Source organism: Rhinoderma darwinii, chromosome 6 (genome assembly GCF_050947455.1).
Source record: "Rhinoderma darwinii isolate aRhiDar2 chromosome 6, aRhiDar2.hap1, whole genome shotgun sequence".
Lineage (NCBI taxonomy): Eukaryota > Metazoa > Chordata > Amphibia > Anura > Rhinodermatidae > Rhinoderma > Rhinoderma darwinii.
This window is the reverse complement of record NC_134692.1, coordinates 51,091,815-51,118,875: the sequence shown is the minus strand read 5'-3', so window position 1 is coordinate 51,118,875 and position 27,061 is coordinate 51,091,815. Positions and strand designations below refer to the sequence as shown.

At 41.7% G+C, this 27,061-nt stretch overlaps 1 protein-coding gene and 1 long non-coding RNA gene across 5 annotated transcripts in view; one reads left to right on the top strand and one right to left on the bottom strand.

The window, feature by feature from the left end:
• Positions 1-27,061, top strand: part of ARMC8 (armadillo repeat containing 8) — an 83,820-nt gene that overhangs the window by 15,563 nt on the left and 41,196 nt on the right. For 2 of the 4 annotated variants that reach the window (XM_075829715.1, XM_075829716.1), the window contains exons 2-12: positions 5,733-5,809; positions 6,013-6,084; positions 8,782-8,924; positions 9,023-9,120; positions 11,728-11,820; positions 11,921-12,001; positions 14,283-14,358; positions 15,478-15,568; positions 17,932-17,992; positions 18,433-18,633; positions 20,920-21,069. In XM_075829715.1, coding sequence (XP_075685830.1) covers positions 5,733-5,809; positions 6,013-6,084; positions 8,782-8,924; positions 9,023-9,120; positions 11,728-11,820; positions 11,921-12,001; positions 14,283-14,358; positions 15,478-15,568; positions 17,932-17,992; positions 18,433-18,633; positions 20,920-21,069 — 1,143 coding nt within the window. The remainder of the gene's footprint in view (positions 1-5,732; positions 5,810-6,012; positions 6,085-8,781; positions 8,925-9,022; positions 9,121-11,727; positions 11,821-11,920; positions 12,002-14,282; positions 14,359-15,477; positions 15,569-17,931; positions 17,993-18,432; positions 18,634-20,919; positions 21,070-27,061) is intronic. The other 2 variants (XM_075829717.1, XM_075829719.1) reach the window with 1 other exon arrangement.
• LOC142655489 (uncharacterized) overlaps positions 11,754-27,061 on the bottom strand; it is a 49,105-nt gene continuing 33,797 nt past the window's right edge. The window contains exon 3 of the long non-coding RNA XR_012849503.1: positions 11,754-11,994. This is a non-coding gene — a long non-coding RNA (uncharacterized LOC142655489). The remainder of the gene's footprint in view (positions 11,995-27,061) is intronic.

Here is a 27,061-nt window from a genome sequence, read left to right as displayed (position 1 = left end):
AAAACTAACCTACGGCCTCAGGGGCAACGCAGGATTTTTTTAAACGGGGTTTCCAAATGCGTACTTTTTAAACCAACTGAGTTTTGCAACACTCTCACTACCCTCTTTCTTTTCTGTTCTACGAGTAGTGGTCTGCACGTATTTACCAGCCAAAGCCTTTATATTAGCGCTTGTAATAAAAATGGGCTAGGGTAGTGGATATGTTCTGAACACTTCTCATAGCGTAAAAACCAGCGTAGGTAGTGCCACGCATTGCCGCCTGTAGTGCCACAGTGCCCATGTAGATCTGCACGCTTCAACAAGCATTTACCTGTCCCTGTTCCCACGCCGTCCTCTCCTCCTCCGCTCCAGTGGAATGACAATGGCACAAGAAAATAGGCGAACCGCATGGAAGTGAACTGTTGGTTCCCTTGCCAGCGCTGTCAATTGTATTCACGTCTGAAGGATGCGGATGCAGCTGCGTACAATAGCATGTAAGTGCCTTTTGGCCCCGGCCACAGGTGGATTTCTGGGCAACTGGAACACCCCCCCCCCTTCCCTGCATGCACCACTGCGCCTGGGGAAGAGCTAAAAGATTAAGACCTGTTAATGAAACTACGGCTGGGCGATTTTGCTGAAAAATAAAATATAGTTTTTTGTCAACACTATGGACGAGTTTCTGTTTGAATCACAACTTCCTTAGTTTTATTAAGTAAACTGAAAAAAAAATATATATATATAGTACGTTACTAGTATACAATGTACAGTGTATATATGGTGTGGTGCATATATGAGAAACAGTGAGACCTGAGGTAAAATACACATAAGGCCCCATTCACGTGACTTGTTTTCCCTACGATTAGCATGTACGTACATTCTTAACTTGTCCTTGGGTTGCAATTTGTTTGACCAGAGGCCAAGAGAGAGTCCATTTGGTGTCCGTTGGGCCGATATATATGGGTAATCCGCCAAAACTAAAGTCGACTCAGACATACGTTACTATTACTCACAACAAAGCCTGCATGCATAAATAGGGAGTTTTAGGCATTATGGGGGTGATGTTTCAAAACTAGTGCAAGGCAGGAGTGACTTAGTTTCCCATAGCAACAAATCTGTATATACCTATATTATAATGCACACCGGTACAGTATATACACACACACACACATTAAAAAAATCCAAAATAGGCAGCACATCCAGTAGTAGGTGTTCGAAAAGAAAGGCCTCATGCACACGACCGTAGCCATGTGCACGGCCGTGATTTTCGAGTCGGGCCGGCTGCGGACTGTCAGCCGCGAGCCGCTTGCAAATCGCGGGACATGCACATGGCCGCGACCATTCTTTTCAATGAGCCCGGACCGCAGAAAACGGCCGTAATATGACAGGTCCGTTCTTTCTGCGGTGCAGGCTCCCAGGCCATGCACAGACCGTAAAAACTACGGTCGTGTGCATGGCCCCATAGAAATTAATGGGGCCGCAATTCTCCCGTGGATTTTCGGGGGAATTGCGGCCGCAAAAGCACGTTCGTGTGCATGGGGCCAAAGAGCTTTATTTGCCCTAATGCAACGTTTCGGCTCAATGTCCTAGAGTCTTTCTCAAGCATCATGCTTGAGAAAGGCTCTAGGACATTGAGCCGAAATATTGCATTTGGGCTAATAAAGCTCCTTCTTTTCTAACACCTACTACTGGATGTGCTGTCTATTTTGTGTTTCTTTGCCAGTTTGGGGATGATAGTCAAATCCCTGTGATCTGCACCCAATTACTGTGACCAGTGTGCTGCTAGACCCTGGATATATATATATATTACACACTATATGGTTATATACTGTACCCGTGTGGATTATATGTAGGTATATACTGTACCGCTGACAGTATAAGTATATACATGTAAGGTGGGTGTCCAGTGTCAGGTCCTTGTATTAGCAGCAGTAGAGTGATGCAGGAGCAGTGAGCATAATTTGTATTATTATGATTTTTTTATTTACTTAACTGTACATTGGAAGAGGTGGGGGGGGCAGTCTAGTCGAGAGGTGGCAAGATAGGGGCCCATCACGGGCCTCTACCATGCTACACCCCATAGAATGAAATCTACGCTAGGAGCTGGCGTAGATTTCCACTATAATGTACGCCAGAAGACCAGTGTAAATTATCAGCCAATCCAAGCCAGGCTGGTTACTGATCTATCTTTTCTGGCTAGTAGGATTTGAGCCCAAAAAAGAGTAGTGAATGGTTTCCCTTTTACACCTGGTACAGGTAGTGTGTTAGTTCATAGTTTTCTACTGTTTCTGAGATATCGGTGCCATTCATTATGGTGCCTGATATGCAAATAGACCTTTGACTGTCAAGTGCCACCGCTTACTTGCCAAGGGGTAACCTCCCACTTGACAGTCAAAGGCCTCATTTGTGTATCGGCCACCAAAACTAACGGCGCCAATATCTCCGGGACGGTGGGTCTAAAAAGAAAAAAGCGACAGAATCTGGGAGGTGACGGCTGCAAGTTTTTAGACAGGTCCTCTTTAAAGAGGCTCTGTCACCAGATTATAAGTGCTCTATCTCCTACATAGTCTGATCGGCGCTGTAATGTAGATCACAGCAGTGGTTTTTATTTTGAAAAACGATAATTTTTGAGCAAGTTATGAGCAATTTTAGATTTATGCTAATTTGTTTCTTAAAGACCAACTGGGCGTGTTTTTACTTTTGACAAAAAAAATCCTTTTCAATAATGTAGAGGCTCTTGTGTATTAATGTTCTAGTTAACTAGAACATTATTAGTTGTCTGCCATCTTGGTTCCTTGTGCCTCTGCAGCCTAGATTTCACATGATGCTTCTAACTTTGCAGAGGCAGCGGGGCGGAGCCTCATCACACTGCACTTGCTTTTCTCTCAGTCCTATCTAAGGGTCAGTTCACACCGTTTTTTGACGCAGAAACTGCTTTGGAATAGGCTCCAAAAAACCGCCGATCAATTTCAATGGGGGGCAGAGACTGTTTTTCCCGCACTTTTGACCGATCGCGGAAAACAAAAGCGACATGCTCTTTCTTTCCGCCTTTTGTCCTTCCATTGACATCGATGGGAAGCAGAAATAAAACGCGTCGCTCGTTTGAAGCGCTTTTTGCTGCGGTTTTTGTATTTGATTCATTTAAAAAAAAAAAGCAAGACTAGCTAAGAAAAGCGGCATATTCTTTCTTGCCGCGGTTTCCACCTTTGACCTTGCATTGAAATCAATGGGAGGCAGAAAAACCTGCGGCGATAGTTTGAGCGTTTTTGCTGCATTTTTACCCACGGTCGTTGCATTAGCTTCAATGGCCGCGGGCGAAAAACGCAGCGGAAAAATAAGTGCAGGCAGTTCAAAATCTGTCTCCAAATTCTAGAACTTCTGTCCCCTGACTGCAGAGTCTTCGTGTTTTCTTGTGTGATGCAGCTTCACACTGCTCAACCTGCCTCCATCTTGTCCGTTTTAACACAGGAGGTAGTGAGGAGCAGCGTCTCCTAGTGATACGCTGGACTCTCTGCCCCCTGCCCTCACAGATAGTATAGTCCGGCAGTGTGAGTCAGGGGAGTTTTATAACTCTGCAGGTAAAATCATTGTATGGACTCGCCTATTATATCCCTGCACTCCCGGTCCCTTAGATAGGGCAGATGTTACCTCTTCATCAGCAGTATATGCATTGGGGAAGGGGGGTGAAGCTGGGTGGGTAGTGCGGGGTCTCCGAGCTGCCAAGAGCGATTTGATAGGTGATAATGTAATCCTGTAGTTCACAGGAAGTCATCTCATCTACACAGGGGAGAGGGACCCCCCCCCCCCCTGTCTACACATGAGAACATGATCTCTTTTTGGGGGTCAGAGTGAGATCACATGACACATCTCACCATAATAAAAGGGTTCATAATGTTTAGAGGCAACTGAGCTACGAAGAAACAAATGACACTGCTAGAATATTGTTGGTGAGTTAGAGTGATATGTGCAAAAATAACTTTGCCAGAGTGCTTCTTTAAATTGATCTCTTATACAGACATATCATTATATGGCGTCCGTTATGTGGAAAGAAGGAAATGGATTCATGCTTTCCAATAAGGTTGCAGTATTATCTGCATTTCTTCATTAGGAAATTCTTAAATTGAATTTGCCCATCATAAAGCTTACATTTTCCTCTTTTGGTTATTGATTTGGCCTTGTCTGGTTTATTTTCTTTGCAAAAAAAATGTCTGTACGCCATTATTGGTTTACGGTTATCATGTTTCCAAACCTCTTTCTGTGGTTCCTTCTTCTAGTTTTCTTTCCATATTTGACTCCATATATTGTAACCACAAGACTTCAGCACTTCCTATAGCATTATGCTTTAGTAGGAAGCGCTCCTGTCTGTTACATGAAACATGAGAGGGCTTGGTTTTCATCTTGTGACTCTCAAGTTGTTGAGAAACTACAACTCCCAGCTTGCCCTAAAGGTTTATTCACGCGTTCCGGTTTAATCTGCCATTTTTTTTTAACAGTTGTCACATGGCTGCATTAAAGTCAATGCTTGTCTATGGGGCTTTTCAGATGGCTGTTTTTTTTTGTTACGGACCGCGGGAACGGGCTGTGGAAAAAATAGGACATGTGCTATTTTGGACCGTTTTTCCAGATCCCTCAATAGACGCAAGTCTATGAGAGATCTGTGAAAATGTGTCCCACACGGGTGCAAATTTGACATGAGAAATTTTTCACGACCAATTTGACACTCGTTTGGGTGAATACGGCCTTACAACTACTTGCGCATCACAGACTGGCGAATACTTCTGTAGACTATATAGAAATATCATTATTGAATAACTAAAATAGTTAGGTCAGTTGCATGTTTCTAAGAGTATTGGCTCCTGGGGTTTCGTTGGTTTGATTCATTATAGTACGTAGCCTTGAGCAGAAGTAATGCTGAGGTAAATGTTCATGGAGCTAACAAACCAAGCTGAGCTATGTGAGTAATATTACAACCCCACTTTAAAAAAAACAAAAAACAGTCACATGTAGATATCACATCACTTCAGAGAGGGCAGTGTATTGATTTTCAAATAAGTGCCCGTGCACAAAGGCCTAGTCGTACATGCTAGCTATATATGTATGTATGTATGTGTGTGTGTGTGTGTGTGTGTAATCCAAAGTGCAGCAGCACAGGCAGCGTGTGGGTGCAAGCCCTGGGGAACATACCGTTGCCCCATATAGGTATAGCCAAAGAATAGGCAGCACTCCGTAGAATAAAGTGAAAAAATCGGTACTTTATTACCCTCCGGCAACGTTTCAGCTCTTTCCTTCAGCTTGATAAAGGCTCTAGAGGAAAGAGCTGAAACGTTGCCTGACGGTAATAAATATATATGTTACACACTGAGATTTTCTCCATTATAAGCAATGCTTATAAAGGCAGAAGCCTCATGGACCGCAATGGCATCTCTCTTACTGCTCCGTACAAAACAGGGCCATAATATGTCCGTATGCTTGTCCTAATCTGAAGGCGGGAAATGTCTGTAAACACTGAAGAACAATTTAGGGAGATATATTTCCTGTGTCCGAACCGTCACTCTATAACCCTCCGAAAAAAACGGGTTTATAAAAAATAAAAAAAAAAGTTCATACTTTTAATGGTGGGGAATTTGGATACTTATTTCCTGCAAAAATAAAAACCACCAGTAAGCATAAGTTCATATATGTGTACTATAATATAGATTATCCAGAATGTATTGAATGCTGAATTTACGATAAATGTGATATCTATGTTGTTTTAGGAGGTTACAGCTAGCAGTCGCCATTATGTGGACAGACTGTTTGATCCTGATCCACAAAAGGTTCTACAGGGAGTTATGTAAGTATGTCTATTGACTGCTCCGGTCGCTCTTATTACTTGATTTTGGAAGCAACTTTTTTTTATTCCAAAATATCTTGGTATATTGCAATAAATTCTGATTTGGTTACTTTCTATGTTATTTTCGGAAGCATAGTTTGCAGTCATACCTATTCCCTTATTATTGCATGTGAGCTCTAAATTGTCTGTTTTTAATTTTACAGAGATATGAAAAATGCAGTTATTGGAAACAACAAGCAAAAAGCCAACTTGATAGTTTTGGGTGCCGTGCCAAGGTACATACAGGTTTTTTTTCTTTTTGCCTACACTGCCTGGCAGTCTAAAGTTAGAGTTGGCTGGCAGATTGGCAATTTCAGAGGGTATTTTTATGAGACATTGTTGCTTTTAGGAATACAATTTTGAGGTCCTGTAAAGATTGCTAGCATGGTCATTACAATTCTACCGACACGTTCGAATGATTATAGTTAAGTTGCCTATTTCAAACAACTTATGCTAATCTAATAGTATGCCTAAGAAATATAAATATATATATACATATATATATATATATATATATATATATATATATATATATATATATATATATGATTTTTTTTTATCTCAATATGTACTTACGGTTACTGGGGGTGTGTAGCTTCACAGTCTGCCCAAAGAATTCTGTGGAGAGGGAGGGGGAGTAGGAGCAGAGAGGAGACAGACGTGCTGCCCATAAAGGTTTGCAGAGGGGAGGGGGAGCAAAAGCAAATAGAGGCGACACATACACGCTGCCCATATAAGTCTATGGAGTGGAGAGCAGAGAGAGGAGGCACATGCTGCTGACCATAGAAGTCTATAGGGGAGCAGAACGAGGAGACAAAGATTCTGCTGCCCATAGAAGTCTATGAAGAAGGAAGGGGGAACAGGAGCAGAGAGAGGAGACACACGCTGCCCATGAAAGTCTGAGGGAAGGGAGAGTAGGAGCAGAGTGAGGGAGGAGACACAGACTGCTGGTAAGATTTCTATGTCATCCCTGTGCTATATGTATACGTCTGTATGTATGTGATGGATAGAGATAGGAGAGCAGGATTCTTTTCTGGCGGTTAGGCTTCGCCCACTAGCTAAGAGATAACAGAGAATTATAAAAAGAGTATGCAAGGAGGAAACTGCTTAAAAAAATGCAGACTACAGGTCATATAATGGCCAAAAATAGTGTTATTCATCATGTACATGCATATGACAGCTTATTCTGAAAAGTCACCAAGTTTAGGTACTATTTAAGAAATTGTCCGGATGCCCACACTACACTTTGTGTTTGTTAACCAATCTGTAGACCAATATTTACATGACCTGACCAAAGAAAAACAAGCCGGGATACCACCTTGTAACGGTAGCAATTAATATATTGAATGTTACTCATCATTAACTCCTTGCTGCTGCAGCCATTTTTCTTCCCCCTCCCCACTCCAAAAGCCATAACTTTCGATCTTTCTGTCGATTATAGCCGTATAAGAGATTGTTTTGTTGTGGGGACGAGTTGTAGTTTTATACAGCACGATTTATTTTTCCTTATATGAAGTAACTGAAAACAAAATTGTGGGGTGGAATTTGTAAGAAAAACAGCGATTCCTCCATTGTTTTTTGGGTTTTGTTTTTACGGCGCTTGCCTTGCGGTAAAAATGACATGTTAAATTTATTCTTTGGGTGAATACGATTACCACTATGCCAAATTTATATATTTATTTTTTTTTATGATGTAAGACTTTTACAAAGAAAAGACAGTTAAAAAAATAAATAAACTTTGTGTTGCCCTATTCTAAGAGCCATAACTTTGGGCGGCAAGGTAAGCAAAAAAACGCAATTGTGGCGTTTTAATTTATTTTGTTTTACGGTGGTTACTGTTGGGGTTAAATAATTTTTTTTATTGTAATAGTTTAGACTTTTATTCACTTAGCAATACCAATTATGTTTTTGTTTTTTTTCACATTATTTTAAAAGAAATGTGAACAAATGTTTTTTGAATATAAAATAAAGATTCAAATTAAAAATCTCCTTATGGTGAAAGGTAAAATGAATTTAAAAAAAAAAAAAATCTGTGAAAAAAAAATTACACACGTGTATGTTTTACAATAAACTTTATTAAATCTCTGTAAAAAATAAACTAAAAGCAGTGCCAGAATAGCTGTGTTCTGTTAATCCTGTATTCCACAAAATGCAATCAAGAACTATCAAAAGGTCGTATGTACCCTAATATGGTACCAATAGCAAAACTACAAGTCATCCTGCAAAAAATAATCTTTCATACAGCTCCATGAGCGAAAAAAACCCAAAAAAGTTACGGCTCTAAGAATATGGCGACACAAAAGCAAATACTTTTGTTTTGATTGTGCAAAGGTAGTAAAACAACAATAAAAAATATATAAATGTGATATACCACTTGCAGAATAACGTTATGTTTTTTATACCACACAGTAAACGGCGTAAGACGCATAAAAGAATGGCAGAATTATTTTTTTCCCACTACCCCCCAATGAAATAATAAAAGCTAATCAATAAATTATATAAACTTCAAAATGGTGACATTAAAAAATACAACTTGCCCCGCAAAGAAAGAAAAAACACTCACACGGCTATGTCTACAGAAAAATAAAAAAAAGTATGGCTTTTGAAATGCAACGATTTACAAATGGGAGAAAAAATCGCTTTGTCGTCGGGGGCCCAAAAAAGGGTGGTCACTAAATGGTTAATGTGCAGACGGTGCTGTCTGTCCTGCATAGTCGTGGCTTCTGTGAATTATTTCGCCAGCTATAACTTCATTATCCTTCTTCATGTCTGAGATTCATAGAGGTTGATTTTAATAAACAGACCAATGACTTGTTACTTATTGTGGATACATTTGAATATCTATTGATCTATTATCCTCTTTGTTTATTACAGTACTTTTTGTAATCCAATTCCCATTTCTTACAATCTAACATCATGATCTCTTTTGACAGATTATTATATTTACTCCAGCAAGAGACTTCAAGTATAGAACTGAAGACAGAATGTGCTGTGGTCCTGGGCAGCTTGTCTATGGGCACAGAGAACAACGTGAAATCCCTGCTAGACTGTCACATAATTCCAGCCCTGCTGCAAGGTAGTGGTGACCTTACTCTGCAGCCCTCTGGCCTCATATACTGTACTGACCTGCCAGCCATTTCTCATTCTGACAGACGCATTACTCTGCATTTTCAGGATTACGGTCAGCAGACATCCGATTCAATGAAGCTTGTTTGCGATGTCTCCGTACAATTTTCACCAGCCCTGTCACTCCAGTGGAACTCTTGTATACAGTAAGAGCTTCCCTTTTGACTTAAACTATGAGTATGGCTGAAATGATCCTGTAGAAATCAGATATGAAAATAAAATGTCAGTAGGAAGCATGTGACCTTATCTAATTCTTTGTTATTTTCAAAAACAGTCAAGAGACACCCAACGGGTAAAGCCGTACAATACAAATAAATCCTGAATTATGTTGCAATGTAGGTCAAGCCAAACCTTTTCCTTTTGGGATCTACGTTTTGTGAAGCTTAAGCTGTGTGGTTACAGCAGCGCACACTCTACTTTTTATAGTTGGGTGCTGGTCTTTAGTAGTACCCCTCTACCTGTAGGTCTATAGCTCAATTACTTTCAAATCAATGTGAACACAGCACTCCTCCACATCGAATAAACTGTAATTATTCAAGACTTATCTAAAGGCTGTTTTACAGGGGTCGGCGATCATACAAACGCTCGTTCCCGATCATTGACCCATGTAAACATGGCAGCGGTAGGCTGACGAACGAGCAAACGCCTGTTTTAGCAGATTGAATGTTTTATGCTGCCATAAAATCATTCCCTCGTGTAAACTGGACAATCTACTGGTAGATCTCGATCTTCTATATTGCTACCAATGATCTATTCAATCTTATCTACTTAAAGGTGTTATACTGGACGTTTAAAAATCTTCAGTAGGGCGGTATAATAATAAAAAAATCAGGTATTCGCCATCTGAAATGCATCCTGCTCTAGCGCTGGGACCCCGTTCTCCGATAATTAGTACCTGATAATTATTTTATACCATCCGCTGCCATAATGAAGATTTTGAAACGTCCTGAATAACCCCTTTCACGACTGCCCTTTGTGTTTCTACTGTGGCTATTAAGAGGCTTTAAATCAATGCTTAAAGAGGCTCAGTCACCAGATTATAAGTGCCCTATCTCCTACATAATCTGATCGGCACTGTAATGTAGATAACAGCAGTGGTTTTTATTTTGAAAAACGATCATTTTTGAGCAAGTTATGAGCTAGTTTAGATTTATGCTAATGAGTTTCTCAATGGACAACTGGGCGTGTTTTTACTTTTTACCAACTGGGTGTTGTACAGAGGTGGGTATGACGCTGACCAATCAGTGACCAATCAGCGTCATACACTTCTCATTGTTCCAGCCCAGCTTCTTTCACTGCACAATCACACTGTGCTGTGGATCATGCTGGGCTGGAACAATGAGAAGTGTATGACACTAATTAGCGCTGTAATGTGTGTACAGTGAAAGAAGCTGGGCTGGAACAATGAGAAGTGTATGACCCTTATTGGTCACTGATTGGTCAGCCTCATACACTCCTCTTTACAACACCCAGTTGGTAAAAAGTAAAAACACGCCCAGTTGTCCATTGAGAAACTCATTAGCATAAATCTAAATAGCTCATAACTTGCTCAAAAATGATCGTTTTTCAAAATAAAAACCACTGTTGTTATCTACATTACAGCGCCAATCAGATTATGTAGGAGACAGGGCACTTATAATCTGGTGACAGAGCCTCTTTAAGAATTGAGACCGCCTAAAACCCTGAAGAAAGTGCAGTGACCACTGTGTGTACAATAGAGAAAGTGGCAGAGCCGCTGCCTCTATTGCTCCCAACATTTATATGATTGCCAGGACATATGTAAAGAGCCTGGAGGCCCCCCTGCCAGACTCCTAGCCCTGATGCAATTTCTCTGTGACAGGTTTTGTATCAAAATAAATGGTTTATACTAGAGGATACAAATAAAAATTATACTTTAGGGTTTCAAGCAGGTGCCTTAAGTATGAGACGTGTGTGTGTGTGTGTGTGTGTGTGCGCGCTTGTGTATATGTATGTACATAATATAGATCTATAGGATTATTTTTCTTTAACTACTCCGACTTCCTAGATTATGTGCTTCTTATTTGCCTTTAAAGCATATCTGCACTTTCGATCTCATAGAGACATATCAGAAGTTTTGATCGGTGGGGGTCCAGGTGCTGAGCACCCCGCAATCACTGAAACTATGTTAGGCTGAAAACCGGCACATAGATGTTCTATGTGAGCCCGTCTTCAGCCTGACCAGGACCGTCGATCACAGTCAAAGATGCAGGATGCTCAAATGAGTGTTCCTGCACCTTTGTTTCGGCAGCGGTGGGGGTCTCAGTCCCCGGATCCCCACCGATCAAAACTTTTTTTTGAAAGTACAGTTACTCTTAAAGCCATTCCCTGAGTTAAAGAATTTGTCTGGCACTTTAAGGATAGGACGGCCATCCACGTATAATTGGTGGGGGACTCATAGGTCGGCAGAATAAGGAAGCGATGTGCTATACATACGGAGATGTGCGTGTCTGACACTTCAGCTCAGCCCATTTAAGTGAACAGGGCTGAGGTACAGTACCATGTATGTGCCTGTGCAGTTCTAATAGGTGGGGGTCGGACCCTTACAGATTATGTATTGATGGTCTGTACTACATATAGGCCATCAATTAAAGTGCTGGATATCTCCTTTAACGATTATTATTGCAGCCCTATAACTTACATCTTGTCATTGTTTCTGCTTATGTAAAGCAAGTGTTCTGCATCATTCTATCTATTCACCAGTGCATCCTTAACTGTTTTCCCCCCTCTCCTAGGATGCCACTGTAATCCCGCACCTTATGTTGTTGCTCAGCCGATCTCTGCACTCACAGGAATACATCTGCCAGATCTTCGCTCACTGCTGCAAAGTAATTTCCTGTCGTTCTTTAATTTTTTTTTGTGTTCTGCGATGTTGCAATGAATTGCTCAGACATTGTATTGGTTGAATGCCTCTTTTGTTTGTTGCAGGCTCCAGATCATCAGACAATATTATTTAATCACGGTGTGGTCCAAAATATTGCTCATTTGCTAACATCGGCGTCCTATAAAGTAAGTTAATGGATTTTAATCATTGCCGTTTCCGAGAGAAGATTTACTTCTTTTTACTAGTACTGAACATTTAAATAGTAGTAATAATGTATTTCACTGATGTGAAGAAGTCTGGTCTTAACCTTAAGTGGAGCTCTAAGCCTCATAGTTTTTCTTTTCCCTAGCTTAGGTGTTACTGTTAGGCTGGGTTCACACGACCTATTTTCAGGCGTAAACGAGGCGTTTTACGCCTCGAATTACGCCTGAAAACACGGCTCCAATACGTCGGCAAACATCTGCCCATTCATTTCAATGGGTTTGCTGATGTACTGTGCCGACGAGCTGTAATTTTACGCGTCGCAGTCAAAAGACGGCGCATAAAATAACAGCGTCGGCAAAGAAGTGCAGGACATTCCTTGGGACGTAATTTGAGCCGTTTTTCATTGACTTCAATGAAGAACAGCTCCAAATTACGGCCGTAATTGACGCCTCGCAAAACGCGAGTACGAGCAATTACGTCTGAAATTCAGGAGCTGTTTTCTCCTGAAAACAGCTCCGTAATTTCAGCCGTAATTTACGTTATTGTGTGCACATATCCTTACATTTCAGTCTATGCAACTGCCCCAGCTCACTGTTAGGCACATAAGATGGAGCAGATCACTAAAACTATTCTCTCCTCCTCTTCCCTTTGCTGATAAGAGTCGTTTAGAGCAGCGGTTCCCAAACCTTCTGAGGTCTGGACTTCCTTTTGGCCGAGACTTTTGTTTGGGACCCCCTACTACTGTATTTAGCCCCATTTCGTCTGACGTATTTCAACATCATTTGTAGTTAGATGCCGTTGGTTAGCTACATTAAAAAAAGAAGTTCCTTAAACATTGAAAACAATGATTGAGAGCGTGGGGGATGGGGCGGGCTCAAGATATCCTGCTGCTGTGCGTCACTGAGGCCAGACTATGGCCGCTGATGGTGGGTCATGTGATCCGACTCGGCTATCAGAGGCATAGCTAGGGGTTTAGCCCAGGGGGGGCGAAACACATTTGAGGGGTATAATGCCCCTATAGCTACCCCTATTCAGTATATTGCCCCCTTAGTGTCTAAATAAAAAAATAATTACTCAACAAACCTTGTTCCCACAACGAGTGAAGGAGATCATTCTACTCCTTTTGGTCTGTGATGTGTGTAACTCAGCACAAACCGGTACGATGATGTCACTGCGCCACGCCTGTCTGTGCCGCGCCACTCACGGCTCACTGCATAGTGAACGCTGGAGCAAGGAGCCGTCAGCTCCTTGCTCCATCATTGGGTTCAAGTGTACCTGCGTCCTGAGGACGCAGATACAGTTGAAACCGGGACATGGGTAAGTGGCTCGCAACCCACCAGAGTCCTTCACACGACCCCCCCCCCCCCCCCAGGGGGTTGCTACCCACAGTTTGGGAAACGCTGGTTTAGAGCATTTAGATATCTTATAAATGTACATTAGAGTGAATGCTGGATGTGTCCAAATAAAAGCGGTCAAAAATTGGATTTGTCCATATAAAATAGACTCCCTGTACAGGAGGTTGTCTACCATGTTAAACATATAGTGGAGCTGCGTCCCAATCACATTACTCTTGCCCCGTCTCGCTCCTTTCCTCCTCTTAGTACTGTGTCAAACCTGCTCACACAGCAGAGATTGCCTGCTTGAAACACCGCTGATGCTGCTGTAATAACAGGACTTTATTAGGTAGGAAGTTTCATCTACAGACAGTCTAAGATTTTGTAATTCTTCGTATGCGTCAGATATTGAAGTTATTTTAGATATATCTTATTCCATCTATCAGCAGCTGACGTCAGTAGGGGGTCTAATCATTTTAGGCTCTTTCTACCCTGTCCATTATTGAAATGAATGGAGTGTGCAGCCTGCACAGAACAGTATAGAGCACTTGGTTTTTATTTCTTTTTTATTTTAGCTTAGAGACTTGAATTTTTACAATGTGGTGCATATCCTAAGAGGTTTTTAAATGGGTCACTGGAGATATGCTTTAAGGGACTGGGAATAAATCCTGCACTGCCCTTTTAAGATTATTAGGATAGTAAAATTCCACTTTGCTGTTCTTCATTGTAAGGGTTGTAGTGATCACCATGCAATTTCCTGGCGTACAAGCAGGGAGAGAAGAGTGTAGCAATGTCCTATTTTTTGTCTGCTATAAACGATATAGTCAATGAAATGTAGAATTTGCATGTTGAACACAATTCACTTTTTTTTGCCAAGAAAAGATTCTCTCTAGTACTTAATATTGAATAAATGTTTGTTCCCTCCTAGGTACGCATGCAAGCATTAAAGTGCTTTTCAGTTTTAGCATATGACAATCCCCAGGTATCAATGACCCTTGTAAATGGTAAGTGTTTTGTATCTCAGATGTTGCTTACAATAGTGCAGTTTTTTACTTCAGTTCCCTTCGCTCTCTAATTTTTTTTCCTAAATACGTGAGTTTGTCGTTAGATACTGGATGCCCTCGTAGACCTATTTCTTATAAGCATGCATTGATGTACCCAAGCCTTGAAGAAGCATTTCCTCAGAATTAAAAAAAAAAAAATTGAATAAGCAATAAATATATAGAATTTTCCTATTCGGTCTCTGGGAAGTCTGGGTGATCACTGATATGGATATTTAACTCTGATAGGGGTTGTTGCCTTGTTTCCCCAGAGTCCTGAATCTACCTAATGTAGCAATACATCCCACCGGCCATATCTCTCTAAAGTAAGACCGTTTTGCATTTCGGGACTCTGGTTATGTTTAAAGTGTGCACAATAACAGATGAGATACATATAAATATTTCAAATCCATTTCAGAGATGTATTGAGTACTCGCACCGTGTGTTAGGCTGTGTTCACATCAGCGTTGGTTTCCGTTCATGGGTTCCGTTCGTCCTTTCCGTCGGAGGAACCTATGAGCGGAAAGCCAAATGGTAACCATAGCTTCCGTTTGCATTACCATTGATTTCAATGGTAATGCTTCTGTTGCAATTGGTTTCTGTTTGTTTCCGTTCCATGAGGTTTCCGTTGTTTTCTTTGCGGAAACAATAGTGTAGTCGACTATGCTATTGTTTCCGCCAAAAATAAACAGAAGCTGAACGGAACTGCAACTGAAGCATTACCGTTGATATCCATGGTAATACAAATGGAAGCGATGGTTTCCCTTTTTTGCTTTCCATTCATCGGTTCCTCCAATGGGAAGGTCTAACGGAACCCATGAACGGAAGCCGACGCTGATGTAAACAGGTCCTAAACAAATGCAGCCGTTTAAAAATTACCAAGTCCTTTTTTCATTCAGTTGTGCAATATGCAGCTCAATTGTATTTGGAAGGCTTTATTGAAAAAAATAGCAAAGGGACCATTTCAAAATGTGAACATGTCTCTAGTCCTTCTGATGTCTCCTCCTGCATTGGGAGGACTTTAATGAAAATGATCAACTGTTTTTATGAATAACATATTGGCCTATGTGCTTGTTTTTGTAGTGTTGGTTGATGGGGAACTGTTGCCACAGATTTTTGGGAAGATGTTACAGCGTGATAAACCTATTGAGATGCAGCTAACGGCGGCAAAATGGTAATAATGGTAGATGTACATTGTCATTTTTTCATCATATGTGCGGAAAGGACAAAACTGTTAAAACCAGAGGAAAGCATTAAATGTGATGCTACACACATGTAGAAATTGGGAGACTAATGGGCACTCAAACACAATTTTTAGTTCTCTCTGTTATTAATTAGTCCCTGCACTATTTATTAATGATTTAGAAAGCGTAAGGGTCCTATCACACGGCCTGATATGGGCTGTGAAAACGAGCGCCGATCAAGAAGACCGCTCGTTGATCGCCGCTCGTTTGCTCCTTTCACAAGAAGAAATTATTGGTTATGTATGGGGACGAGCGATCGTTCCTACAATCATTTATCTCCATAGATTTCCATCATGTCGGCAGCACATCTCCCTGTTTTACACAAGAATATGTGCTGCCGACTATGATATTTATTGCTGCATAAACGAGCAGATCAGCCGGTGAACAAGCATTTGCTCGTTCAATGGTTAATCGTTGCCCTGTTTGCAAAGGGCAGTGATCGGGAACAAAGGTTCATGTGAACGCTCGTTTTCCTGATTATTGGCCGTATAAAAGGGCCTTAAAGAACCACTTTTTTTTTTTATTGCGATCTTTTGTACATTGGTGTTTCAGTGGTGTGCTGTGTGCAGAAATACTTACCAATCCCCGCATCTTGTCGTTTTTCGGGTCCAGCGCCTTTCACGTTATCTTCATTCTGACCTGGTCTGGAATCGCTGCTTTTCAGAAAACCAGAAGTAAGGCTCTCAATGCATTCCTATGGAGTCTCGTTCTGGCTGGCTCCCATAGTAATGCATTAAGTGCCTGAGTTCCGGTTCACTCAAAAGCACAGTGACTCCAAACAAGTCAGAATGAAGATCATATGAGTGGCGCTGGACCCGAAAAAGACCAGATGCGGGGATCAGTAAGTATTTCTGCACACATCACCCCACTGAAACACCAATGTACAAATGGAGGGTGCAATAAAAAAAAAAAAGTATAGCACGTCTTTAAGGCCACATTGATACATAGTTAATTTGCTTCAGATTTTCAGTGCAGATTCTACACCGAAAATCCACAACAAAGTATAGTACAATGCATGTAAATGGGGTTTAAAAGAAAACAAAAACACGAAATGTTGTGGGAAAAAAATCTGGATTGTGAAAATTCTGAAAATGTCACCCATTCTATTGAAATAGTTGAAATTCATATGTGGTGTTCAGGTTATGCTGCAGAAACCATCCACAGGGTGTAATCATGCCCTACAGTCATGTTACTATTTGGTGCAATTGTTGCAGGTTTTTAGTGCAAAATTGCAGTGACATTTTTTTATGAAACTAATGAACATCCGAGGATGAGACTAAAAGTGATTTACCATTCCATATTCTCAAAAATAATGTTTTGGCCTCATGCCCACTTGCGTTTTTTCCTTCAGGGTGCTAGCCGTTTTATTTACGGCTAGCACCCTGACCCATTCAATTCAATGGGGCCTTGCATGCTTTTTTTGACGGTCCCGTTGTTCCGTTCCGACAAAAGTAGAGCATGTCCTACTTTTCTTCGAGATTCAGTGACCGTGTGGCCCATACAAGTCAATGGGTCCGTCAAAAAAACTGAAGGCACACGGAAGGCATCCGTGTGCCGTCCATGTGCGACGGAGCTGTTGCCTATCAACGGCCGGGCGGGCAGAGGTACACATAGAGACAAATATTGCACTGCACTAATCGGCAGCCCCTTCTCTCTGTCAGCACTGATAAAGAGAAGAGGCCGCTGATCAGTGCTGGGACGCAGTGATAGAAAGAAAAATAAGTTCCTACGTACCCCGGCCGTTGTCTAGGTGACACGTCCCTCTTCTGACATCCAGTCCGACCTCCCTGGATGACGTGGCAGTCCATGTGACCGCTGCAGCCTGGGATTGGCTGCAGCAGTCACATGGACTGAAACGTCATCTCGAGGCCGGACTTGAGGAAGAAGCAGGCAAGCAGGGGGTTCTGGGTAAGTAGTAACTTTTTTTTTTTGCTGTTTTTTTTAAAATGAGTATTGTGAGCGCCGCATATGGTATTCCCTGTCCAGGGTGCTGAAAGAGTTAAGGGGCTGCACTGGTTGGCAGTAACTCTTTCAGCACCCTGGACAGTGACTACCGCTGGACAGGGGAATACCATGGCTGGCTCTCACAATATTGTGTACATAGTGTGAATGGGAACAGTTTCCTCTCGGAAACTGAAACATGGAAGTGTACACATAGTACACACGGGAAGCACACTGATCCAATCACGGACACACGGATCCGTATAAAACGGTCGTGAAAACGGTGATGGAAGCGTGCAGGAGGCCTTAGTAATAAAATAAAAACTTGATACCAACGACCTTCTTCTTTCAGCTTAACGTACATGTGTAGAGCAGGCTCTATAAGAACAGATGACAACTGCGTTGTGTTAAAAGTAAGTATTATAATCTCCAGAATCTCAAAAATGATTGTTGCGTTGCATATTAGTCAGGATACAGCTGATTAAATGCATTTTGGCTTAGTTAACACATCTATGCATTTAAAAATAAGTATAGAAAAAGTTTCAGTAAAATGAATATACACCAGTGCTTTGTATTTGCATTTCATTTTGAGAAGCAATGTTAAGTGTAGTTTTAAAGAAAGCCCATGCGTTTGTGTAGTGTATTAGTGTGTGTGTGTGTGTGTGTGTGTGTGTGTGTGTGTGTGTCAGGCACTAGGCTATGTTTGTATTATTTTTATGCAACACACGAGTATTAAAAGCTTTTCACTGTAGCGTTATCTTGGGAGTGCGATCTGTTTTGTTTTGCATGGCTAATGCACTTAATGTATTTTTATTTTGGAAGCAACTAAATACATTTTTACAAAAACTTTCAGACTCTTCCCTGTTTGGTACGAATGTGCAATAAAGAACGCCTTCTGGAGGAGAGGGTGGACGGGGCAGAAACCCTGGCTTATCTTATTGAGCCTGACGTGGAACTGCAGCGGATCGCCAGCATTACAGACCATCTAATCTCCATGTTGGCTGACTACTTTAAGTACCCGAGCTCCGTTAGTGCCATCACCGATATTAAGAGGGTGCGTATAGTCCTAGTTTTCAAGTAAACACTCTGTACAATACAAGCATACGTATTATTTATTCATTCTTGTTAATGGTTTACATTAACAGCATTTTTAGTCCTCATGTACACAGCAGATCCATGTGCAAAAGGCTGTACAGTGGCACACGGTGTTCCCTGCAGCTTCTAACTTGGACAACTCCTTTCCATGTATCCTGTTGGGCAACATGGATGTAATAGAGGGTGGTTGCCTGCTTGGGAACCCCCTCTTAGATAGAGTAGAGCGCCCCTGCAAACAACTCCCTTCTCCCGCTCTGGAGGACACGGCGCGACCATGTCTTACATTCATTTTAATAGGCACCAAGTAATATCCTATTTCTTCTGTGACAGCTTCTTCAGGAGAGATGTGCAGCACTCCGCAGATTCCCCTGGCGATCGCCAGTGGGTCCTAGCTTAGGAAAGGGGTTGTTCACGTGGGACAACTTCTTTCACAGGTTGTTCCCTCTGTACAACCGATCTTTTCCATTTTTAACCGCTCCAGGGTATCTAACATAAAAAGAAAATCTAAGCACCTTTGCAAATAGTTTTAAATTAAACATATCTTACCGTTTTGTTTATACAGCTAATATGAAGACCTATGTGTCTCCTTGGTACAGTCTACGAACAAACCCTATGTGTAGTCTAAACCTGCTGTCATGTGTTATGTACTTTTGCATGTTGGTCAGCAAGAAGCAAGAGTCTAATGCAAGAGTAGCACAATTGGGAAGATGTATCAAAACGAGTACAAAGAAAAAATGGAGTCGTGCTCATGTCAACCAATCAGGTTGTCGCTTCTTATTTTTGAAATAGAAAAGAGTTTTGACACATCCCCCCCCCCCCAATGACGGCAGAATCAGACTGCACACATGGTTTATCTATAACCTGTAAAAATGGAGACCTCATTCTACATAGCAAATAATAGACACACAATGACTTTTACACAAGACTATTTGCAAAATTGCTTCCCTTTTCGATATATTGGAGCAATTAAAATTGGAGTTGGATTGTCCGAAAGTCTGTATACATCTGCTATAGAAATCCACTCCTTTTACTAGGAATAGCAATTTAGATCGTAACTCCATAGAGTAGCTGTAGAGAAATCAAATCCCCCACATCTGCTCTCCCTGGGCAGTCGGCAGAATAAGGTGCTTGTGTTCTGTTAAATGACCAGAGGGGCTCTCACACCGGGCTGATCCCCCGCCGCTCCGTCCATTAATGGAACAAAGGCTGTGGTAAACGCCGCCAGTAGAGGAGCTGGGAGAAATTTTATTTCCATGCTACTCATCTCCCCTTTTAACCAAATCACTTTTTAACAAATTTAGCATTTTAGAGAATTGTTTTACAATCCCCTATATTCAAGGCAAAATTTTCCAATGGTGATATTTTAAGTGTTTATTTCTTTGTCCCTCCAGAGTTACTTTGCCGCCCGACATCGGGCGTGAAGAGACGTAACTGCATGGTGCAGTTGCTGAGGCAACGGTACGACGCCCAGTGAATATCATGCAAAGGTCCTATTAATTAAGATAGGACCCGTGCACAATAGCCACTGGGCGTTATACAGTTGCCTCGGCAACTGTACCGCTCGATGTGAGATCAGGGGGTAGAGTAACTTTGGAGGGACACTTCAAAAGAAAATCGGTCATTTTTGTAGCTAATTAGCTAATGTTTTTACTACATTAGTAAAGGACATTAGAAAGGACATTCTAGGAAGTATAGCCCAAGGAGACCATGGGCTGCACAAACTTACGTGTACATGATTTAGGGCCTGTTCACATCTGCATCAGTGTTTCCGTTGTTCTGCTCAGAGGATCAGAACAACTAAAATACCGCAAGCTCCGGTTTCAGTACATGACTGACCACATCAGTGCCGACGCAAACACATTAACTTTAATGGGTTCCGTTGAGTTACCCTAATGGTGTCCATGGTTTTACTGGAAAGCAAGCTGCACTATTGTTTTCGGCTGGATTTGTGACACAGGCCCCTAACGGAGCCTTCAATGCAGATGTGAACGGGCCCCTATTCCTGCCTTCGATATAGACAGAAAATGTTAGGGGCAGTGCAGTCCACTAAATTGACTGACACTAATTTACTGTATAGTGATAGATTTATTCTTATCTTATAAAGTTTGCCGAGGTTTTCACTTATTTGTGCTTGTATGTTTAGACTGCAGTGCATAGGGGGTACACTTTAGTCCCCTGGGTTTCTGCTCAGTAGTTGGCACAAACCTGTCCTCTTTCCCCCTCTTCTTTCCCTGGTGTTTTACAGCACCATGAAACAGAGCAATCTGATACTGAGGACGCAGACTCCAGAGGGGCTATAGATGAGTCCCAGTGCACTGCAGCCTTGCTAACCTTTCCACTGTCACAAATGACCCAGCAAACACAACTTGTCTCACCACCGACATCAGAGGAGAAGGTGAGTATACATTACTTGTACAGTTTGATAGGTAGGTGCTTGAGTGTATGTGGCATCAGCGTAAACTATGCACAGAAAGAACCCCACAGTTTATAATCCATTCAAAATAGAGCTAAAATGTTTACCCATTATTTAAGGTCCCAAATCCGCAATAGAAGGGCATTTTTGTATGGCAAAATATGTAGCGCAGCTTACACTTAATATATTTTGGCAAATTGTATGTTTTAACTTTCGGAGAAAATGAACAGGTTCTTTTTTTAGTATTTATTGGATCATCAGAGCTTGAGTGTTTACTAACAGTGTGTCCCTGTAGCCTGTCTGATTTGCCTTCATTTTAAAGTAAAACCCCACTTTTCAATAAATATTTCTTATTATTATTTTTTATAGTAATAATTTTAGGCTCTATCCACACCGCGCCTGTGGTGCACTTGTTGGCGTATAGACAGACTTTACTTTCGTGGGCTAGCATATATGCCAAAAGCTGGATGTCAGGATCCTGCAGCCCCAACTTTATTGGAAAGCACAATCCACTGCACTTTTCTAGGCAACGGTCTACAAAAAAAATTCATACAATGTGTATTTTATTTTTATGGCATACACATGTAACTGTATAGGCATACAGTTACAGAAGTCTGTCCATATGTTCGGCAGGATTGTTTTGAGCGTAAACCTCTGAATTTGACCTTTTGTTGATGTACTTGACCAATCCTACAGCCAGGTTTTTGTGGAATGGTTGTGTTAAAACTTCCCTCAAATGTCTCCCAAATATGGAGAGGCAGGGAACGAGGAAAGAAATGCCCAATGGTTTGCACAATAAAGTGAGGGGAGCAGGGCACACTGGGATTTGTAGTTTACAACAGAATTTAAGGGATTTAACACAAGAAAAAAAGGTAAGTTACCGGCATCTACTATTCAGTTATTTCCTCCTACATATGTTTATTAGTCAAATAATATATTTAACAAAACGGAGCTTCACTTTAAATGTCTTAACTTTTAATTAGCTTAAAATGTCAGTGAATGCCGCGGATTATTTTTGGGTAGAACAAAATTGGACTCCGTTAAAGATGTTATCCCACCAAAACGACTTATCACCTATCCACATGATAGGTGATAAGTGTCTAATCCCTTGGGACCCCCACCGATCTCGTGAACAGGGGTGCCGTGCCCCTTATATGAACGTAGAGTGATAGGTTACGCATGCACGTTGCCGCTCCATACTTTCTATATGGGACTGCCGGAGATAGCAGAGTACAGCGTTGAGACCCCAGCGATCAAGTGGATATCTGATAAGTTGTTTTGGTGCAATAACCCCTTTAAGTGAAGAACGAAAACCGTCCCAAAGGAAAGATTGACCTTAACCCCTTGACGCTATATCATGTACGTGATAAGCGTCATAGGGAAGTATGGAGCGCACTCATGGGCTCATGTGTTTTACAGCTAACACACGGGACCAACGGCTGGGAAAAGTGATCGCGCTGTTCCTAGCCGTTTAACCTCTCAAATGCTGTGGTCAATCGCGACCGCAGCACATCTGAAGTGTTGAAAGAGGGGGTGGCCCACTCCGACAGCTCATCGGTGCCCCCACACAGCGATTGGGGCGGTGCCGGAGGCTGTCATGTCAGCCAAGGGGCCTAATGTAGTTCCCCAGGTCTGCCTTTTGGGCTGCCTCTGTTAAGTCGTGTATCTGGCACGGCTTGACAGAAGCCTGTGAAAATGACAACAATAGTATTGCAGTATATTGTCCAAGCGATCAGACGATCGCTGGTTCAAGTTCCCTAGGGGAACTAATAAAATGTGTAACAAAAAAAAAAGAAAAGTTTAATAAAGTTATTAGTAGTGAAAAAAACTATTAATGTAATGCAAAAAATAAACAAAATTTGTATCGCTGCATCCGTAAAAGTCGGAACTATTACAATACACCAGCATTTACCTCGCACGGTGGGCGCTGTAAAAACCAAAAAATGTAAACCGCCAAAATCGCTGTTTTTTTGGTCACCTTAGCTCGCAAAAAATGTAATAAACAGTGATCAAAAAGTTGTATGTACCAATAAAAACTACAGCTCGTCCCGCAAAAAAATAAGCCCTCGCACAGCTCAATCCACGGAAAAATCAAAAAGTTATGGCTCTCAGAATGTGGTGAAACAAAACTATTTTATTTTATTTTTTTTAACGTAATAAAATTAAAAAAAAACCTGTATAAATTTGGTATCACCATACTCGTATTGAGCCGCAGATTAAAGTTAAGTTGTCGTTTTTACCGCATAGTGAAAGCCATAAAAACCAAAACCAAAAAACCAATATAGGAATCACATTTTTTTTTTTCAGTTTCCCAGTACTTTAAATGGTGCCATTAGACACTACAACTCCTCCCGCAAACAATAAGTACTCACACCACTATATTGATGGAAAAATAAAAAAAGTTATGGCTCTTGGAACGCTGGGAGTGAAAAACGGAAAAATTAAAAATGGCTCGGTCCTTAATGGGTTAATCAAGAATTGCAAAAGAAAAAAAAAAAAAAAAACCGTTCACTACAGCCTAAGGCCTCATTTACACGAGCGTGTGCATTTTGCGCGCGCAAAGGGCACTTAACAGCTCCGTGTGTCATCAGCGTATGATGCGCGGCTGCGAGATTTTCTTGCAACCGCCAACATTATGACACTCCGTTTGGATGTTTGTAAACAGAAAAGCACGTGGTGCTTTTCTGTTTTCATTCATCCTTTTGACAGTGTTTCCGTGCGGCATGCGTGGTTTTCACGCACCTATTGACTTCAATCGGTGCATGATACGCGAACAGCGCACAAAGATAGGACATGTCGTAAGTTTTTTTCAGCGGACTCACGCTGAGCAAAACTCACGGACTGTCTGCATGCCCCCATAGACTAATATAGGTGCGTGAAAAGCACGCGCGTTGCACGTACGTATATCACGCTCGTGTAAACGAGGCCTTACTTGGATTGCAACCCTTGCCTAAAGGTTGTGTGAGCGGAGACAGGCCTTTAGGCATCTTTCACACACTGCAGATTTGTTCAGTATTTTGCAAAACCAGGTGTGCATCAAAAAAGAGAAGTAAAAAATCTTTCCATTGTACTTATTCTGTGTTTGTTCTGGCTTAAGGCTTACCTAACTTTTCAGGTGACTTTTCAGAATAAGCTGTCATGTGTACATGAGGAATAACACTATATCTGGCCATTACATGACTTGTATTTCACATTTGTTTTAGCAGTTTTCACCTTTGCAGGCTTTATCTATAATTCTGAGTTTTCTCTGAGCTAGTGGGGGGGGGGGAGGGGTCTAACTGCTATCATGTCTTCTATACACTGCACACACACAAAGAAAAGAGATGACTCCTGCTCTCCTATTTCTATTTATCACATACTGTATATAATAGCAGCATCAACATGGAGAAGATTTATACACCAATAATGAGTGTAGCTAAAACTTCAGCACTGGGGTGACGTATAACTCTTACTAGCAGCCTGTGTCTCCTCTCCCAGCTCCCTCCTCCTATTTATGGGCCGCATATTTATGTCTTTTTCTCCCTACCCTCTCCTCCTGCTCCCCTCTCCTCTCTCCATAGACTTCTATGGGCAACATGTCTTTGTCCCTTTCTCCTCTCCTGCTCCCTCCTCCCCTCTCAATACAGCATGTCTGTTCCTTTTTCTCCCTGCTTCACCCTCCCCTCTCCATAAACTTCCATGGGCAGCATGTCTTTCTCTTCTACCCCCCTCCACTTTCAATAGACTTCTATTGGCAGGTACTGAAGAGACACCCCCCCCCCCCACACACACAAACACACACATTTCCTGTAGTCGGTCTCTGCTCTGTAACTATGGATACATTTTGCTTGGCAACAGTATGGAACGCAGATTACTGGAAAGGAGACACCTAATGGCAGTAGCTACACACAGAATTTGCATTGATTAAAACAACTACATTATAAAAGTAAATCACAAAGTTGATCTAAATCAGGTATACTATTAGTTTATCATAAGTTGTTTGAAAATGTTTTGCCCATTTACTAATACGGTTGCAAAATACTGATATAATCTGCACTGCGTGAAAGTTGCCTTAAAGAGAACCTGTCACTATGTTTGCAGCCACTAAACCACCAGCATTTAGTTATGCAACTGGGGTTTAGTGTTCCAAACCTGCCTCAAAAATGACAGTTTTGGGAATAGTTAGTCAAGTAAATCATAACTTGCCGAGAGGAGTCCGGGTAAGGAATCCGGCGTATGCACATTGCGCACATAAGGCCAAGGGAAGTAAACCTCACTTCTATCTGCATTTGCAGTTTAGTGTCCTCTGCATCATGTGCGAATTGTGCATGCGCCCAATGCCGCTCCCGGGCTCATCTCAGTAAACTACGTTCCTTTACGAACTATTCCCAGGAAAGGCCATTTTTAAAAGGGGCACGAATCCCCAGCTGCATAATGGCATCTAGTGGCTCCAAATCTAGTGACCGGTTCCCTTTTAAAATAATATTACTTCCAACTGCACTAAGGCTAGAGTCCTACATCCAGTATTTAGTGCAGTTTGGCTCAAAATAATGCATAGAAAAACCTCAAAGTCAGGAACGGGAACTATAAAGAAACATTTATCTTCCTTCCTGTTGGGTCCACTTTTGACTTTAGCTCAAAAAACGCCACTAAAAACTGCATGTGTGATTCCAGCCTAAGGGTATGTGCACACACACTAATTACGTCCGTAATTGACGGACGTATTTCGGCCGCAAGTCCCGGACCGAACACACTGCAAGGAGCCGGGCTCCTAGCATCATACTTATGTACGACGCTAGGAGTCCCTGCCTTGCTGCAGGACAACTGTCCCGTAGTATAATCATGTTTACAGTACGGGACAGTTGTCCTGCAGCGATGCAGGGACTCCTAGCATCGTACATAAGTATGATGCTAGGAGCCCGGCTCCTTGCACTGTGTTCGGTCCGGGACTTGCGGCCGAAATACGTCCGTCAATTACGGACGTAATTAGTGTGTGTGCACATACCCTTAGTCTGCGTAAATTGAGATCAACACTAAGCTTGACCGACTTTATTGAAGACAAGCAGGAGACTCTGTTGCACACTAGGCTCTGTAGCTTTGTTCAGCAATGTGTTGCTACTCCTCCAGGGACAGAATGGAGTTCTATTTATAGAGCTCAAATATCGCCAATCTCTTTTATAAAACGTAGATTCATTTTTTTATTTTATTTCGTAGCGGCCTGTCTTGTAACAGACCACGTGGCGAACATTTGAAAAATACAAAAGCAAATCTTATTTGATCTCTAGTTGAATGAATTTCATTCTTTTTGAAGTTTGACGACATATCTAAATATTTGTAGAGCTATTTGTGTGTGGTTTTTATTGCAAACGTGTTATTTGCTTTAGCGGACATCCACATAACAAATTTTCTCCTATGATCATGTATTGAAAAATCTCAATGTTTGCATTGTAAGCTTGGCTTGAACTTATTATATGACTAAGTAGTGCAGGCGCAGCAGAATGCCATACCTACCTACATGCATGCAATGATTATAAGCAATCATCTGAGTGTAACAGGGTAGCGAACGGTCGCAGCAGACGGTGTATAAGTGACCTGTCTCAATAAAATTTCTTGGATGGAAGTCCTATTAGATTTGTCAGTAATTGGTTAGAATTTAGTTCAGCAGTACAATTTTTAAATGGCTTTTAAAAAATTGACCACGTTAGGAGGGGTGCAAAAAAAGAAAACGAGCCATTGCTCAACTCACGGATCCCCGTCGTTCCAGCACCGCCGCTTCCTTTCTTCCCTGCTGCTGTGTATTGACATGACGTGCTTGTATACCCACATAATCGCTGCAGCCAATCACAAGTCTCAGTGGTTATACGGCACCGGATCGCTGAGGCCAGTGCTTGGCTGCAGTGATCACGTGGTTATACGGGTTCGTCACCGCTGCAGCTATGTTATTACACAGCAGCGGGGATGAACGGAGCGGCTGCGCTTGAACCACTTAGATCTG